The 16925-nt window shown below is 56.1% G+C and overlaps 1 protein-coding gene across 1 annotated transcript; it reads right to left on the reverse strand.

Annotated features, from left to right (window-relative positions):
- Positions 1-296: 296 nt before the first annotated feature.
- Positions 297-15996, reverse strand: CHRM4 (cholinergic receptor muscarinic 4). The gene is made up of 3 exons (XM_062635830.1): positions 15848-15996; positions 3447-3488; positions 297-3228 (listed from the first exon to the last, which is right to left on the reverse strand). Exons 1-3 carry the CDS (start codon positions 15900-15902, stop codon positions 1751-1753), a joined length of 1575 nt encoding a protein of 524 aa, XP_062491814.1. The 5' UTR covers positions 15903-15996; the 3' UTR covers positions 297-1750.
- Positions 15997-16925: the final 929 nt, after the last annotated feature.

Consider the following 16925-nt stretch of genomic DNA (forward strand, 5'->3'; position numbering starts at 1 on the left):
CAAGGTGCTGCTGGGCTGGAAACCCAGCACAGCAAACCTCAGCTCTGTCAATGCCACCGGGACCAGCAGTGAAGTCCCTGTGCCCGTGGCTTGGGAGCCACACACACATGGTCCTGGAGAAGGCACATGGTCAGACGTTATGGCCTTGTCTCAGCCACTTCAAGATATCCCCACTCCATCTCAGCATTAAGGATGGGGCTGCCAACCATGCACCGCAGGAGATGTCACCAGTGGGTGACATTGGGAAGGCTCAACCAGGTAACGACTCATTCACTCCTCACGCCGTGGCCGCTGGGTTCTGGTCCAAGGTCTTTATTTATCAGGGTGGGCTGGGCTGTGGTTTTTAACAGTTTAAAACACCCAGACCCCAAAGCCCAGCAGGCGCTCTGGGCACGGCTATGTGACTGGTGCTAAAGGCAGTGGCGGGGTGCCCCTCTGCGCTGCACAGCATCGCCCTGGCATGGGGACGGCAAGGACATAGGGACACAGGGTTTGCCAGTGTCAGCGTGGCCCTGTCCCATCCCTCACCTGCACCCGGCCGTGTTCACCAAGGCTCGTGGAGACCCGGCTTTGGGAAAGGCTGAGGAGCAGCCCTGGGCTGCGCACAGCGGTGGGATGGGGCTGGGGGTGCTGGATGAAGCCCGCATGCTGAGGGCTCCACCACAACACCGACAACGGGGTTATGTCCATTTACAAAGCTCGGCAGCAAGCTCCTTTTGCCTCTCTCGGGTTCAGCCTGTGGGGCTGGGGACCACCCCAAAGCTGTGCATCAGGCCTCCAACAGCCACCATGGGGAGAGCTGGGGCTTGCTCCTGGCCCTGATGAGACACAGGGCACCTCGACCACATTGCAGCTCCTCTCCCCGACCCCACATCCCTCCCAAGGACAGTTACTTTCAGTCGCTGCTGCCCACTTCTCAAGGGCCTCCTTCCCCCAGGGCTGTGAAGAGAAGTCCTGCACCACACCACTGCTTTGCTTTGCAGTTGTTTCCATTGTTGAAGGAAGAGAGTGGGTTTCACATTCCTCACCAGGAGTGAGATGCTTGGTTTATCTGTCTGTTGTTCAGCCAATTGCTGGCTGAGGGCAGAAAGGGCATGAAGGGAAGAGCAGAGATGAAGCCCAGGGAACAATTTTCCCCACAGTCCCTGGGTGAGGATGTACGATGGTATCTCTCAAGGGAAAGGAAGGAGCTTGCCGCATCTGGTAGGGTGCAATCTTGACTGCCTTGGGAGAGGGCCTGGCTGGGCCAGCAGGACTCTGTGTCCATGCCCGAGCCAGCCTGATCCAAGATGCTGGCAAATGTTTGGCCCTGGTTGCTTGTCATTTCTTGGGTAGTAAAGGGTTTAAAAGCCTATTGAAAGCATCCAGCATTAGGCCGTCTGCATGCAGACAAGCTCTGATGTCCTGGAGAGGGTCATCCAGGGGGGAGAAAAGGCATCCAGTCTTAGGACAAACACCGATGCCATTTGGCCAACCTCTCAAGAGCAGGGTGCTGGGGAGAGCTCCTGGTGACCACATCTCCTCCTCTTGCCTTCTGCTTTCCTGCTGGCTCCCCAAGCTAGTCCCCAGGCCCAGTGTGACTGGAAGGAGCTGCAGCTTGGACCTTTGTCAGCACTGGATGAAGAGCATCATCTGCAATCACTGCACAGTCTGCACTGTTGTGAGTGGGGAGCAGAGCACACCCCCTGGCAAAGGAGGCAAAGGGAAGGGCTTCCATCGCCTTACTGAAGAGTGGTCCCTGAGTGCCAGTTTATCTGGCTGTGCCAATGTTCCTGTACTGGCACAGGAGAAGGTGCTTGAAGGTTTTCTTGAACGTGGCATTGCAGAGGGCGTAGCAGGCTGGGTTGATGGTGCTGTTGACGTAGCAGAGCCAGTAGCCGATGGACCACACTGTCTCGGGTACGCAGGTCTCGCAGAAGGTGTTGATGAGGACCATCACATTATATGGAGTCCATGTGACCATGAAGGCCAGCAGGATGGCAAATATGGTGCGGGTGACCTTCTTCTCCCGGGCTGCCATCTGCCTCTTCTTCCGTACCTGGCTCCTGGCGATGCTGGCAAACTTCCTGGCGACGTTGGCAGGGCGGCTGTTGGCCAGGGAATTGCGGTCAGAGGCTCCTCCCTTCCCAGGGACAATCTCGATGGCAGTGACACATTCAGACCCGCTCTGCTTGGTGACGATCTTAATCTTGGACCACTTGGAGGTCGGGTTCGTCCGGCGGTGGGACGGGCTCTGACTTTGTGCCGCTGGCAGGATCTCTGCTGTGGGCTTGTCTTTCGTGGTCTGGGTCATGCTGACGGTGCTGGACTCGTTGGATGTCTCCTTTTCCTCCTGATGGCCGGTGCCCTCTGTCTGTGCCGAAGTCTGGTCGTCCACTTTGCCGTTCCTCACCTCCTCCTTCACCTCCGTGGCCCTCTTGGGGGAGTTATTGTTGTTCTGTTTGATCAGAGGGGCCTTGAAGAAGCTGAGGGACCTGCCCTTCCTATCTTTCCTGCTTTCAGGCTTGTGCCTCCCCACCCTGCTCCTGCTGGCCAGGGAGATGTGGATGTACAGCACTGTCATGATGACTACAGGCAGGTAGAAAGCAGCGATGGCCGTGCCGAAGGTCACCGCCGGGTTGGAGAGGAACTGGATATAGCATTCCCTCTCAGGGACTGTCCTCTTGCCCACAATGAACTGCCAGAACAAGATGGCAGGGGCCCAGAGAACGAAGGACAATACCCACGCGAACGCGATCATTAGCCCTGCCATCTTGGTGGTCCTCCTGGCTGGGTACGTCAGGGGCTTGGTGACACAGAAGTACCGGTCAAAGCTGATGATGAGCAAGTTCATGACAGAGGCATTGCTCACCACGTAGTCCAGGGCCAGCCACAGGTCACACACCACAGCCCCCAGTGGCCAGTAGCCTTTGATGATGTAGACCGTGTAGAGGTTCATGGAGAAGACCCCGATGATGAGGTCTGCACAGGCCAGGCTGAAGAGGAAGTAGTTGTTGACAGTCTGGAGCTGGCGGTTCACCTTGATGGACAGCATCACCAGGATGTTCCCCACCACCGTGACGAGGCTGAGCGAGCCAGTGACCGTGGCGATGAAAATCAGCTCCACTGTCTTGTAGTTGGTGGGAGGCTGGATGGCCACCTCGGAGTGGTTGCCCAGGGTGAAGTTGTCGTAGGTCAGGTTGGCCATCTTCGCCTGCCAGGGCTGAGCAGAGAAGTTGTGCATGGGGTCTGCAAGGGGAGTGGGGACAGAAAGGGAGAATGTGACATCTGCTAGCCCGTGCTGGAGGAGGGGGGATGTGGAGCAGAGTGGTGTTGTACAGCACTTGCTGCTAGGATAGCACAGCACGGAGCCAGTGCCCTGCCCCAGGGACAAGAGCAGGCTTATGGTGTGCCCCCAGCACTCCCAGAGCACCCACAAAGCCCATGCCATGGTCCTCTCAGCTCACCTGTGTCTCTGGCAGCAAACAGCTCCTTCTGGAAGACGAAATCTGGGACAGGGAAAAAAACAAGTTATATTACAGCTTCAGCACAAGCAGTTCATGTGAGTCCCAAGGTATCTTAATGGTGGGCACCAACCTTCCCAACAGAGGTAGCCTTGACAAAGAGGCAATGCTGCACAGAGGCAGATGCTGAAAACCCAAACAAGGGTGAAACTGGGTAAAAGAAGAAGAGGAAACAGCCTCAAGCTGCACCAGGGAGGTTTAGATTGGATATTAGGAACCAAGAGGGTGCTCAGGCATTGGGACAGGCTGCCCAGGGCAGTGGTGGAGTCACCATCCCTGGAAGTCAATATAAATCACATGGATGAGGCCTTCAGTGAAATGGCTTAGTGGTGGCCTTGGTAGTGCTGGGGAATGGTTGGACTTGATGGTTCTATGGTTCTAATTTGGGTTGGCCTGATCCACAGCCCAGCCCCAGCAGATGTAGGAGAGCAAAGGGCTGCACCAGTGCTGTCAGCCAGCAAAGCCAGAATATACTGGTTTCTTCCCTCAGTCCCATATCACACTTCAGCTGCAGCCACACCAGCCATGGAGATGTGTGTGGTGGAGCCAGCATCTCAGCCTGACACATGCAATTATTAATGAAAGGCGGCAGGAATTACAGGCAGAAGGAATGGCTTCATCCAAACTGAGATGCCTGCGGTTAACCCCCAAGGTGAGAGGAGAATAGGCATTCAAAAATAAAAACCCAATGCATCAAAACTGATCTGTTGCCTTCCAGTATTTGAAGGGGGCCTACAAGGATGCTGGAGAGGGACTCTTCATCAGGGACTATAGTGATAGGACAAAGGAGAATGGGTTAAAACTTAAACAGGGGAAGTTTAGATTGGATATAAGGAAGAAGTTCTTTACTGTGATGATGCTGAGGTGCTGGCACAGGGTGCCCAGAGAAGTGGTAAATGCTCCATCCCTGGCAGTGTTCAAGGCCAGGTTGGACAGAGCCTTGGGTGACATGGTTTAGTGTGAGGTGTCCCTGCCCACGGCAGGGGGTTGGAACTGCATGATCTCAAGGTCCTTTCCAACCAAAACCGTTGTGATTCTATGAAGAGGAATTTCCTGGAAGAGGAGGGGGAAGCAAAGGTGCTTGAGGAGCTGTGCAGGACAGAGGAGCTTCCCATCAGACCTGCCTCACCCACTCTACCCAGACCCCAAAGTTTGCTGGGCTTCACTTCACCCTGGTTGCTCCGAGCATCCCGACCCCACCACCCCACAGCCAGGACAGTGTCTTCAGCAGCTTCACTCAGTGCCTGGGTCATTGCCCCATGGGCACTGCTGCTGGTAGCCCAGCAGGAGCTGGGTGTTCACACCAGAGTGCCTAGCAGAGCACTTGGCACAGCAGGTCTCTGCGAGCTGGCTTGGGTAACGGTGCTGGCTCCAAACACCTGGGACTCCTGAGGCTGATTTTGCTAAATGTATAAACGTGCTAAATGTATACAGACGTGCTAAATGCGTAAACATTAAGGCACGCCTCTCCAGAGCAAGGCTTGGCAGGCTTTGGGATGGCTTTGTGTTTGTGAAGTCCTTTAAAAGGAATGCCCTTGCTTCTTGTTTGTGCTGAGGGTAGGAGATTTCTGCCATCAGCAAACAGCCAAGGGTTTAATACAACAGCTTTTTAAAGAGGTGCAGGTGTGAGAAAATGGGAGCAGGGCTGCTGTGATGCTAAAGCTGGGGAACCAACGTAGTTCTTACGGCGGCTTCTGCATTAGCAAGGCTACAGCTGCAGCAGCGGCTGGGCTTTGCTTACACACACAGCAGAAAGAAGTGCTTGAGGGATGGGGAAACGCATCTGTACCATTATCCTCTGAGCCTGGTACACGTGGCCTGTGAAGTGCTTTGGAAAGCAAGAAACCCTTCAGAAATGCTAAATACCGATGGGGCAAAGAAGCCCAGGGGCACTGCCCAGCTTCACACCCAGCTCCAACACAAGGGGAAAGGATGCATAAAGGGAGAAGGAAAGCGTTTTGTGCTGCCGCCCCTCCTAGGCACCCTGCCAAGGAGGCAAGAAGAGGTGACAAGTGTATAAGATGGCTTAGAAATCTGTAATTGTGGCAGTTTGGGGGTTGGTTTCAGTACAATTGAAATGAGTTTTAAATTCTTCGCTTTGGTGAGATGGGGAGATTTAGCTGTCATTCCTGTAACAGCTAATCAAACCAATCAGACAAGCTAGCAATCAAGCAGACATCTACCCCAGCTCTTCCAGGAAGAGCTTGAAAATCTTGAAAAGAAACCTCTCCTTCATCTCCGCTAAAATGAGGGTTTCAGTTTTTCCACTTCACTTCGTGAGCCAGCATCCTCATCTAAGTGCCCTTAATTCATTATCAGCCTTGACAGAGGTTTGTGCTCTCAGTTGCCCCAAGTAAGAAAAGTCCATCTCATTCCACTCCATAGAACCGGTCACAGAAATGAAAGAGGAAAACGCTGGCGTGGCCGCGCTCGCTCGCCTTCGGATGCCACCCAGAGGTCACGCTGGAAAGTGATGGGCTGAGACGCAGCTGCAGCCGCAGGGTGAAGGACTTCAACGGGTACTTGGAAATGAGCCTTCACTGAAGGGCAAGTATAAAGCAGTGTCCCGACTGAAGGTAGGAGGGGGATTGGCAGCGGTTAAGGATGTGAAGATACGGACAACCCACATACAACAAGCTGGAAGATGTGCACACAGCTCACCCTCACCTCAGACACTGGCTATTTTCTGCCATACCACAGCCTATTGGGCATTCCTCTTTCCCTGTCTTCTGCTCTCTTCATCCTGCTATCTCTCTTCTGTCCCTGACACCCTCTGAGCTCACCCAGCACTGAACAGGGCAGGCAGCTCAGTCCAGAGCTGGGATCAGGTCTAGGACCTGCTGACCAAGCCATGGGTCATGCCTGCATAGGCACTGGGGATAGATCCTGCTGTTTGCCTTTGTGATGGAGAACACCAAGGTTGTGCAGGCGGTTACGCATGGAGGACCTAGGTTGGGGTACAGCCCTTGGGCAGCCCCAGCTCTGCCTGTGCCCCAGGATGTGCCTGAGGACAGAGAGAGCACACAAGATTGCTGCAGTGCTGCAGTGGAATCACACTTGTTAGTGCAATTCCATCTCCACTCTCACACCAGCTGCAGCACTGTTCCCAGTGCTGTGAAGCCCCCAGACACCCAGAGACCTCTCCAGACCTGGGGTATCCCAGATAAATGCCTCTCCTGTGCCCTGCAGTGCTCATCTCTCTCCCCTGCACATTCCTCTTCTCCATCCTCTCATGACCTTGTCCCACATCATCCTCCCTGTCTCCGTTCCCCTTTGTCCACTCATATCCATGCTGGCACCATAGCCAGGGAGGAGATGCAACCTCATCAAAGCCCAGAGGCCACTTCAGAAAGGTTCCTGGTACTCAGGCCCCTACCTGTGATACCAATTGGCTTTTCAGCCTGCACACACCATTCCTTGCCTGCGGCATGCAGTGGGTGCTCTCTCAGACCTGCTCTCACCAGCCAGCTACAAACTCCATCACCAGCCTTCTCCTTCCTTAGGACTTCCAGCTGTGATTTATGTCTGGTTTTCTCCTCTCCATTGAAGCCATTAGGAGCTTATAAATCTCCACTGATAGCACCTTTTGGTTTAAGGGTTCCTGTGGCTGCCGCAGCACTCAGAAAGCACGTCCTCGAGACAGGGAAACACTTCTCCCTTCTCACCCAACATCTTGCACGTTACGGATGAAGACAGGGACAGGCAGCCACAGATCCAAGACAAAAAGGCTGCAGTTTGGTTGAGGTTCACCTATTTTGAGCAGCGCTTGGCACAGCAGCCTGAGATGCCACCACATCACTGCCCGAGATGCCATCACCGTTGGTCAAGGAGACAGCTCAAGAGCCAGTGATCAAAGCCAGTTCTGCCCACCCCTCCTCGGTCACAGGGTGATGTGTGGGGGCACAGTGAAGTGCTTCTGTTCTTTCCTTGCTGCACACCTCATGTGTCACTCCAGCAAGCCTTCAGCCTGTCAGCACCTTCAAAGAGCCTTGTAGCATGTCGCAAGCTTAGAAAGGAGAAAGCCCTTTCATGGACCACTCCATTGGGTGACCTGCTGAGCATTCACCCTGTATGGGACAGAGTCTTGCTCTCTCCTGCCCATCCCTGCATGTCTGGAGATGGCCACCCTCCCCACCGGCATGGAGAAGGCAGCAGGAGAGGCTGGTGTTCACACACACCCATGCGATGGTGGCACCTCGAGCTATGGGATGAGCTCCTGGAGCAAGCAGCCCCACTGCTGCAGTGTCCCCTTCCTCTGCTTCCCGTACCGCACAGCCTCCCTGAGCCCCTCCATGGCCCCTGTCCCTCACACCACCACCCTGCTCTGTCACTGCCACCATCCCATCCCCATCCTCATCCTTGGGGCCAGGGGGAGCAGGGGCAGAGTCATGGCTGGTCCACATGCAGCTTGAAGTGAGGTCTATGGGAATGAGCAGGGCTGTGCACGGCACCCGGCACACTCAGCAAGCACTGCCACCAGAAGCCAAGCTCGCACCACTCAGGGGAAGAAGATGTTCATAGGGGAAGGAATGGGGTTACAGAAAGCATCGTTTTCACAGAGGCTTCTGAGTGCGAGCTGCTGCCAGGGACATCTCCAGGGGAAGGCACACATCACTCCCTGCTCTGACTGTGTGCACAGGGCTGGGGTCAGGGCACATCAGCTCTGCCGTTGCTGTTGGAAAGAGCAGGGCCAGCCCTCTCAGCCCTGCTGCCGGCCCCCTGCTTGTCATGGCTTTCCTTTAAGCGCCAAGAGAGTGAACATCTTAATGGGATTAGTTCCATCGTGTCGAACTGCTGATGAGATGTGGGGCAGGGCGCTTTGGGCAGCCGCAACCTGAACCCGAGGGGAGGGGGGATAGGAGATGCGGAACAGATAGTTGTGTTTATGGCTCCTGCGCACAAAGGGAAGGGACACTCGGAGAGGGGTGACAGATTTCAGCGCTAATTGCGTTATCTAATAGCCATTAATTAGTCCCTGAGTCATAGCACCAGTTTTCAGCTAGCGAAGGATTGCTCAGGTTGGCAGATTCACACCCCTCAGAGTGTGAAAATAATGCTGCAAGGTACCAGGAACAGGCACCTTAGAAATACAATATATGGGGAGAGGATCGAGGAGAGGGCCTGTGCCTGGTGGGGGATTAGCCTGGCTTTGCCCCATCGGGGTGTGCTTTGCCTGGTGCCAGACTGCTCCATGCCTCCACATCAGGAACAACGAAGGAACAAGCCAACCAGGAATGCAGGAAGGAGATGAGGGTCCAGGGGGATTTACTACACTGGGATGGCAGGGCTTCCTCTGGAGCTGGCACAGAGAGTCAATGGACTCCTGAAGTCCTTATGCTGCTCCAGAGGAGATCTGAACCATTACACCAGAGGAATTGTGTCTTGCAGTAACATACAGGGTGGATCTGGGCATTGTTTTTCCATTAAACAATTCCTTCCTTTCTTTCTCTGCTGTTCAACCGGTTCTCATGACACAAAGCAAATTCCTCTGTCCTAGCAAGCTGAGTCTCTGATGGCTTTTCCTGGAGCTACCAGAGCAGCAGTGGGCTCAGTGACACAGCTGACAGTTGTCGGGGGCAGGCAAAGGGGTTGGAGATACTTTCCAAAGCTCAGCACGTGTTTGTGCATCAGGCGTTGAACATTTGCTGTGTCTGGGGCAAGAAGGGAGCGTTGCAGTCAGCCAACCCGACCATCACTGTGAGCAAGGCAGGAGCCCCCCGTGCTGCTTCAAACTAGGTGGTTGCTGCTGGGTTTCAGAGCCAAACTGATGCACCCCGTCCATGGTGGCATGCACCCAGCTGCACGAAGGGTCAGAGCGAGTGCTTACAAGCCACTCACATAAGGAGTGCTCAGCCCAGGATCCCACAGCTGCCTCCCCACCAGTTGTCTGTACCCCTAACATGCCCTGAATCATAAGGGGCTACACACCATCGACCCACAGCATCACCAAACAAGAAGAAAACCAGTGAGAAAGTGGGTTTAAGTGGTTGAAAGCGACTCCTATACATAACCAACCAGCATGCTGATCACACTGACACTGATTAACCATCTCTCACCCAATAATTAGGCCCAATAAATAACCTATCAGTTATTAGGGAACACTAATAGTGAGCATGCCAGGCAAATGTGATTGAAGCGGATGTCCAGCCTTACCCTGCTGTACCCATCCCGCAGCCTCCAAGCTCACACCAGTTTCAGTGGGTAGCAAAAAGGGGGCAGCTTTGGGCTGGTGGCAAAGCTCAGCCCATGCTATTGAGCCAGGAATGTGCTTGGCTCTCAGCTGAGCCACACTTCATCTACTGCATTAATACTCTCTGCCTCTGAGAGATGCTCACGTTCTTTTATATCCCTGGGCTGAAGCTTTGATAGGACCCAGCTGTTTCAAGGCAGCACAGCAGAAATAACCCCACTGCAGCTACAGGTCCTACAGGGAAGGGCTTTGGGCTCAGCTAGCAGAGCTTCCCCTCGAAGAAGCAAGAGGATTACAGTCACAAATGCCTGCCTGGATTAGCTGGGCTCTCCCCAAGGAGAGGTTAGTGGCCAGGATCAGATGCCTGCGGGAGAAGGTGGGGAGCAAGAGGGCAGGGAGTTGCAAGACACCAGATCTGGTTGCTTCTCAGTGCATCTCTCCCTGCCCTAGGGACAAGGACAGGCCTTGCCTGGTGATGGACTCAGACCCCCTTTGGGGAAGCCCATTGCGGGGAAGCCCCTCACCGTGCCACTGTCCCTGGTCTCCCATGCCACCATCCTACTGGGTGCCAGCCTCTTGTCCCATACAGCAGGGTGAGGCTCTGCGGGGATTTGAGAGCATGAATAAGCCAACTGAGCAATGGGTGAGTGAAAAGAGAGCTGATGCCTTGAGCCAAGGGCATAAATCAGGCAAGGGCCCTGCTGGATGGATGTGGATGTGACAGAGCCCTAGTGCTGGGGACAGAGAGCAGAAGGAAAGCTTTGGGATGCTAATGAAATAGGAAGCTGAAAATATTAGACCCCTCTTGGCCACAAGACCTGCCGGGGGAGTTAGTGTTGGAGGTTGTGTCTGAGCAAGGGGACAGAGTGAAGGACAGGAGCTGCAGCAGCAGGTGGGCAGGGGAGCCCAGGGCATGGGCAGGCAGTATGGGAAGTGTGGGAGCCAGGGGAGGAGAGCAGGTATGAAATCCTGATCCATAGGGACAACAGAGGAGGAGAGGGATGGAGAGGAAGGCAGTGGGAATCACTTTGGCTGTCAGGGAGGGATTACACATTGCCCCCGCAGAAGAGCCCTAGGAAACTCTTCCAAAAGGGACAGACCTCCTGCAAACCTCTCCCTGCTGCCTTCCCTGGATGCTCCCACCAGCTCCTTGATGGGCAGAGCAGGAACCATGCTGGGGATGGAAAACATCATGGGCTGCAGCTCTGACGCAGGATAGTGGTCCCCAGCCTGACATGGCCCTACGCTAATCCCAATTCCCTGCAGCACTGGGTAGGGGTTTAGCACCTCACTGCCTGTGGCTGCGCATGGTAGCAGAGGGTTTCATGAGTTGGACATCACTTATGGGCCATGGTGGGCGATCTGAGCTCCGCAAGCAGCCTAGGGATGACTGTGCTAGACACTGCTGCAGAAAGGCAGCCCCAAGCCCAGGCACCTCACGCCTGTTGTCAGGCGGAGGCTGATGTGAGTAGGGTTTTGTTGCTCTCCATCCCTCTCTGCACACACGCACACACTATTTTGGCTTTAATTTGGACTGCAGATGACGTGACTGCCAGCAGAGCAGGGATCCAAGCTACCCCCAAGGCACTAGAGATGGAGAGATGCGGGGTACGCTCCATCCCATCTCAGTCATGCAAAGATCCCGTAAGGATGCTTGTCCTTCTGCACAGAGCCAGCCCGCTGTGCTGCCGGGGTGGGGGGGCCAGCTCACATCAGCATTGGGAAGGTCTGGGATCGAGGGGTCACTGAAGCAAGGCGCCATGCAAGCCTCTGGAGAACTGCCCCGTGACCAGGAGCGGCCACGAGGGCCCGGGACATGGTGTTTGCAGAGCGGTGTTTTCAGACTCAGTGTTGCACAACTGGAGTTTCCCACAAATGAATCAATCTGGTTCTGCTTAAAGAGCCCAAAGAGGTTAACCCCTTAACCGGTGGACACAAAACGCCTCTGCCAAGAGCCTGAGCCCTGCAGACAGCACATCACCCTGCACCCCTCTTCTCCAGATGCCTTCAGCTGAGGGACCTGGTGCCCGTCCCCGCTGCCTCCTCTGCCAAGCTGCAAGGTGCTGTAAAATACATTATATTTAATAGGAATTGTGGTAGCAGGGGGCTGCTTCTCTGCCTGGCTTTCTTGGCTAGAGGAGCGCAGGCAGCCTTGATAGCGCTGGCCCAGGAGCTCCATGGTTTACACTGAGTCCTGCCTTTAAAGGACAAACTTCCAGCTGCTGCTCCTCCTGTGCCAGCTGCCCTGGGATGAAACTCCTCTGCGAGGCTCTTGGAGACAAGCAAACAGCCCTGTGGTTCCCCACGGCCCTGTCCTTCACTCTCTGAGTCATGGAAACAGCACCCGGGGTGCGTGCGGGTCCTCTGCACCAGCACAGCTCAGGCTGTCTAATGCTGGGGTGGGAAGGGAGCAGACCCTTGGGCACTGAGCAGGACTGAAGCCCACACTGCACAGGCCATGCAGGGCTGATGGGGACAGGCTCACAGCAAGACAAGAGGGATGGTGTCACTCCCACAGCTCTGATTCGCAGGACCTCCAGCAATGGTTTTGGGCATTGTCAGTGACCATGCTCAGTGCCTGCAGCCACTGCGTTTGGAGGCTTGGACAGGCTGTGAAGGTAATTTCCTCAGCTAACTTACATCTCACAAGGTATAAACCAAGCCTTTGTTGGAGTTCCTCCTCCGTGCAGCACAGCCTCTGGGCTGAAGGCATCTCTGGAGGGTCCCAGGAGCATCCCTAATGTGAAGGTGTGAGCAGCTTCACCCAGCACACGAGGGGTTGGGCTGCAGAGCATCTCCAGCAGACCCTCATTTGCTCATGCTCACTGTTCCAGGGAAATCAAGGCCTGAAGCCAGGCCAAATGATGTTGTCCTGGCCCAGAGTCAACTTCCAGGAGGACCAGTGCATCCACCCACAAGGAAGGTGATGGATGCCAACACACACACAGAGTGTGGATACCCCAGTGTCTGCAGGGGGGGACAGGGACTGGTTGTGTGTCTGCTGCTAAAACCCTAAATATCAAGGGGGGGACCTGTTGGCAAGACACATCCTATGCTTCTGCAGCAGCAAAGCACTGGTGCAGTGGGAAAGGCTGCCGGGAAGCACCGGCTCCAGATTCATTTGTCCAGGAAATGCCAAACTCCTTGAAGCTGCAGCAGATGAATTGGTCTGAACACAGCACAGCGGCCAGCCTTGGTACATCCAACGTCTGGATGAACTGAGACCTTCCCATGCCTAGAGGGTTAAAGGGATGTTGTGGGAATCAGTGCTCTCCCAGGGAGGGTTAAGGCTGGCACATTTCTCCATTATGAGTTAGGTGACAAGACCCTGACTGCCCTGCCTGCTAGGACCCTGGGTAGAAGAGCACGTGAGCATTCCTAGGAACTGGTGTCTGTTTGCTGACTGGTGGCCTGAATCCCTCAGGAAAGGGATGGCTTCGGCATGGCTCCAAGCTCCGGCTTGCGGAGGATTCAACCCTGCTCAGGTCCCTGGCACCACCACTGGCGCCTGGCACACTGATGGGTGCTGTGCTAGGGCAAGCTAAAGAGCAGTCAGTGGGCATGCCGGGAAAGGGATGAAAAGGAGAGAGGAAGTAGATGGGAATGAGCTGGTCCAAACTTCCACACCCTGCATCCTTCACCTCCCTGAAACACGTCCTTTAGACACACAGTTTTAGAGCGAGCCCAGAACAGATGCTGAAATGCAAAGCAAACCTCCTCCCTTGGCTTACTGGAGAGCTCCATGTCAGACCGAGCAGAGACCGGCTCAGGGACAGCCCTACTTCTCCAGAAGATGCTCATGATTTACCATGCCAATGAGAAGGGGTCATCTTGTGCACATGAAACTCCTGCTGCACGTACGTGCATGCGGGAAGAGGAGCTGTGTTTGGGCAGAGAGCAGCAGCCCCTCGCAAACAGGCTCCATTTCCCTCTCCTCTTGCTATTGCAGAGCTGCATCTGCCACCTCGGGGGGCACTCACCAACCCTCTTCACCTCTGTGGGTGCTGCTGGCCGGGGCTCAGCAGGACAAGCAGACACAGTGTGCTAGGGATGCTCTGCATCAGCCGTTCCTCCTGATCTCACTGTTTTTATTCCCTGTTTTTGTCCTTTTTTCTGTTGTTGGTTTATTTCCTGGGGAGATATTTGTCATTTTGATTAAAAAACCCCAAACAAACAAACAAACCCATCCATGACAAAACCTGACATCAATAGCATCTTCCTGCTTACAGTTTGAGAGACAAACCATGCGCCTTCTGCAAACTCAGAGTAATTGGATCACAGCATTAATTAATGATTTCAGTTAATTCCTCTTCTATGAGAGACACAGACTGACCCACTGAGGCAAGTATGCCCCTTGTGTGACTGAACAAACAGTGTTTACCGGTAGCCTTTCTCCTCCTCCTCCTCTTCCCGCCAGCTTCCTACTCACCAGGTCATTCCCCAGGCCGCTGCCATTCCATGCAGCCGACCTGGGAACCTGCTGCTGGCTCTGAGCAAGGACACATTGGCTTCAAACCCTCAGGAACCGGGAGCTGCTGTGCACAGGGACAGATCCCCGCTCCCATCCCTACGCAGGGACTCTGCCTGCTGGGCACCAGCCCGGCTGAGGGGTGACGGGGATGGGTCGCTATTTCTTAGGGTCTCCATCTGGGTGAAATCACCCTGCTCTTTGCTGGATGCCTCATGGAGCCCTGCTCCAGGCTGGAGAGCAGCAGCAGGTGCTCAGATCGCGGAAGTCAAGGCATTAGGAAGCAGGTGGTGATGCCCAGCAGTAGTGACAGTGAAAAGCATCTTGCAGTCGCCTGGGATCTCAACATGAGCGCTGTCACTGGTGTGCCTCACAGAAATCCTGGGCTCTAGGACCCTGGCATCTGAGCATCTTGAGAAACATCAACAGCCACCCCACTGGGTGGGAACCGGCCCTCCCAGCCCCTTTGCTCATCCCACAAGTAGTGGCAGGAGAAGCTGAGCCGCCCAAGTCACCTCAAGGCACCCATGACAAACGCCAAAGCGGAGCCCAACAGCTTTGCCAGCTGGGCGCAGAGGAATGCTAGCTGTTCCTCAGCTTGGGAAGCATCTCCCTAGCCTTGGGCTTTGCAAAGAGCAGCTAGAAAATGTGGCTGTAACACAGACAGAGGGGCTGGGAGCGGGACAGAAGAGCATGACTTTCACATAGAGCATTACAGCATTACTTTCATGCAAAAAAATGACAAGAACTGCTCCCTGATTTGAAGCCCATGCCGTTATTTTGGGAGAGGTGAAGGGTGGGGCTGCCTGGCTCTTGTCCATGATGGACCAACAGAGAGCACGGGGCATCTCTGCTGTTACCAGTGGGGAAGGTGCAGCAGGGCCAGCAAGGGCTAAAGGGCAAATGGGACCCACACCTAGAGGGAGAGGGGGCAAGAGCTGTCCCCCTTGCAGTGCCCAACCCAGCAAAGGGCTCTGTGGAGAGGTGGGGGACTTCTGCCTAGTCATGTTCTGGGAGGTGGCCAAGGGGCCAGCGGGGTTTTGTCCAGCATGGGGACAGTGTCCAAAACATGTGGGATCTCGTCCCTGCTGCTCCTGCTGGAATATAGAGGGAAGCACAGCAAGCGTGAGGGTAGTTTCCTGCTCAGAAAGCAAACCTCCTTCTGAAAGCAAGCACCAGGGGAGTAGATACCCTCCCACTCCACATCCCCCAGGGATGCAGGGTGCTCCTGTGCCCGTGGCAGGGTGCTGACAGGGCCGGTTCCCAGGCGGTCTGAAGGATCCGAGGCGCCTTGGACCACAGATCGCGGGAGCGGTGCTGGTTTGGATGGGAGCAGGGAAGGGGGGTGCCAGATCTCTTCCCGGCTCCCTGGCAGAGCTGCAACCCCGCACGACTCCCGCATGCCGGGGCGGCGAACCAAATGCGGGGGTTCTGATCCGCGGAGCACGCCGGGGTTCCCGGAGCGACGCAGGAGTGCGGGAAAGTTGGCAGAGAGACACCCGCCATTCCTGGGGCGCCCGGGTGTTACCTCTCCGGGGTGCGCACCCCCTCCCCATGCACTCTGAAGCCATGCGGCCCCCCCATCTCTCAGGGACTCTCGGGGGGGGGGGGGGGGCCGCGGGGATGCCCTGCCCCCCCCTTTCCTTTCCCTCCCGCCGCACACGGAGCCCCCGAGCAGCGACTCACCGGGCAGCCCCCAGGCCGCGCCGCCGCCCGCCGCCGAGCCGTTCTCAGCGGCCATGGTGCAGCGCCGCGCACGCCGCCGCGCCGTCGGGGGCTCCGGCACGCATGGCCCCGGCCCCCGGCTCCCGGCTCCCGGCGGCGCCGTGCGCGGCGGAGGGGCGGGGAAGGGGCGGTGGGAGGGGAGGGCCCCGGCGCTGCCTGCTCAGCCCGGTCCTCCCCCCGAGCCCGGCCCCTCCCTCCCATGCTCCCAGATGTGCCTCCCCCAGATGTGAGCCCCCCTCCCCGCCGCAAAGACGCCAGGGAGCCGCGGCCGTTCCACACGCCGCTGTCCCCCCGTCCCAGATGTGCGGAGCCGGACCCTCCGGACAGATGTTGAGGGGGAAAGCGGAGGCGGAGACGGCGCCGGGCAGAGGTGACCCCCCCGTCGAGGCTGCGGGCGGCGCTGTCCGCGGTGCTGCAGGGAGCCCTCTGGCCGCCCAAGGACCGCTCGCTGCCCGCTGCCCGTCCTCTGCCCGCTGCTCGCTGTCCCCCGCTGCCCGCCGCCCGCAGCTTCTGGTGCCTCCCGCACCCACCAGCCCCCCCCCGGACACCGGGAGCACCGAGGCCTCAAGGCGGGAGAGAAGGAAAGGGCAGGAGAGGCAGAGCGCAGCCCACCAGAGCCCGGGCAAAGGGAGTCCTCCATGCACTCCCCGGTCTCCAAAATACAGTTAAAAACCAGTCCTGACGCATGCATCCGCAGACTTGAAAGGCATGACGAACTCTGCTGGGCTGTCACTAACACTCAGTGTTGGGGTTCTCCCCCAGGACCAAAACCATCAGCAGGTGGTTTCCCAATCATGTCACTGCCCCACCAGTTCTGCTTTCTCCTTTCATTGTAGTTATGAGAAAGTGACAAGCAAGAAGAAACAAACGGGGAGGGAGGGCAAGGAGGGAGGAAATCCATCTTCCCTTCCCTCCCCACCTTTCCCTTCTCTCTGCTTCTTAGACCAGCTCTCTCATCCCCCCTCTGCCTCTCACTTGCTCTGTCTCGCAGATACACATGGGTATCATTTCCCCATCTGCTCGACTCTCACACATACAC

The sequence above is a fragment of the Pezoporus occidentalis genome, unplaced genomic scaffold, assembly GCF_034315485.1.
Source record: "Pezoporus occidentalis ecotype Australia unplaced genomic scaffold, CSIRO_AGI_Poc_V1 ctg46, whole genome shotgun sequence".
NCBI classification, from domain to species: domain Eukaryota; kingdom Metazoa; phylum Chordata; class Aves; order Psittaciformes; family Psittacidae; genus Pezoporus; species Pezoporus occidentalis.

Excerpts from the sequence above, each read along its gene's own strand:
- CHRM4 (XM_062635830.1), bottom strand. The coding sequence starts at position 15,902 with ATGGCCGCTGAGAACGGCTCGGCGGCGGGCGGCGGCGCGGCCTGGGGG. Across the intron at positions 3,489-15,847 it reads CGCGGCCTGGGGGCTGCCCG|ATTTCGTCTTCCAGAAGGAG; the intron begins GTGAGTCGCTGC and ends TCCCTGTCCCAG. Across the intron at positions 3,229-3,446 it reads GTTTGCTGCCAGAGACACAG|ACCCCATGCACAACTTCTCT; the intron begins GTGAGCTGAGAG and ends CTCCCCTTGCAG.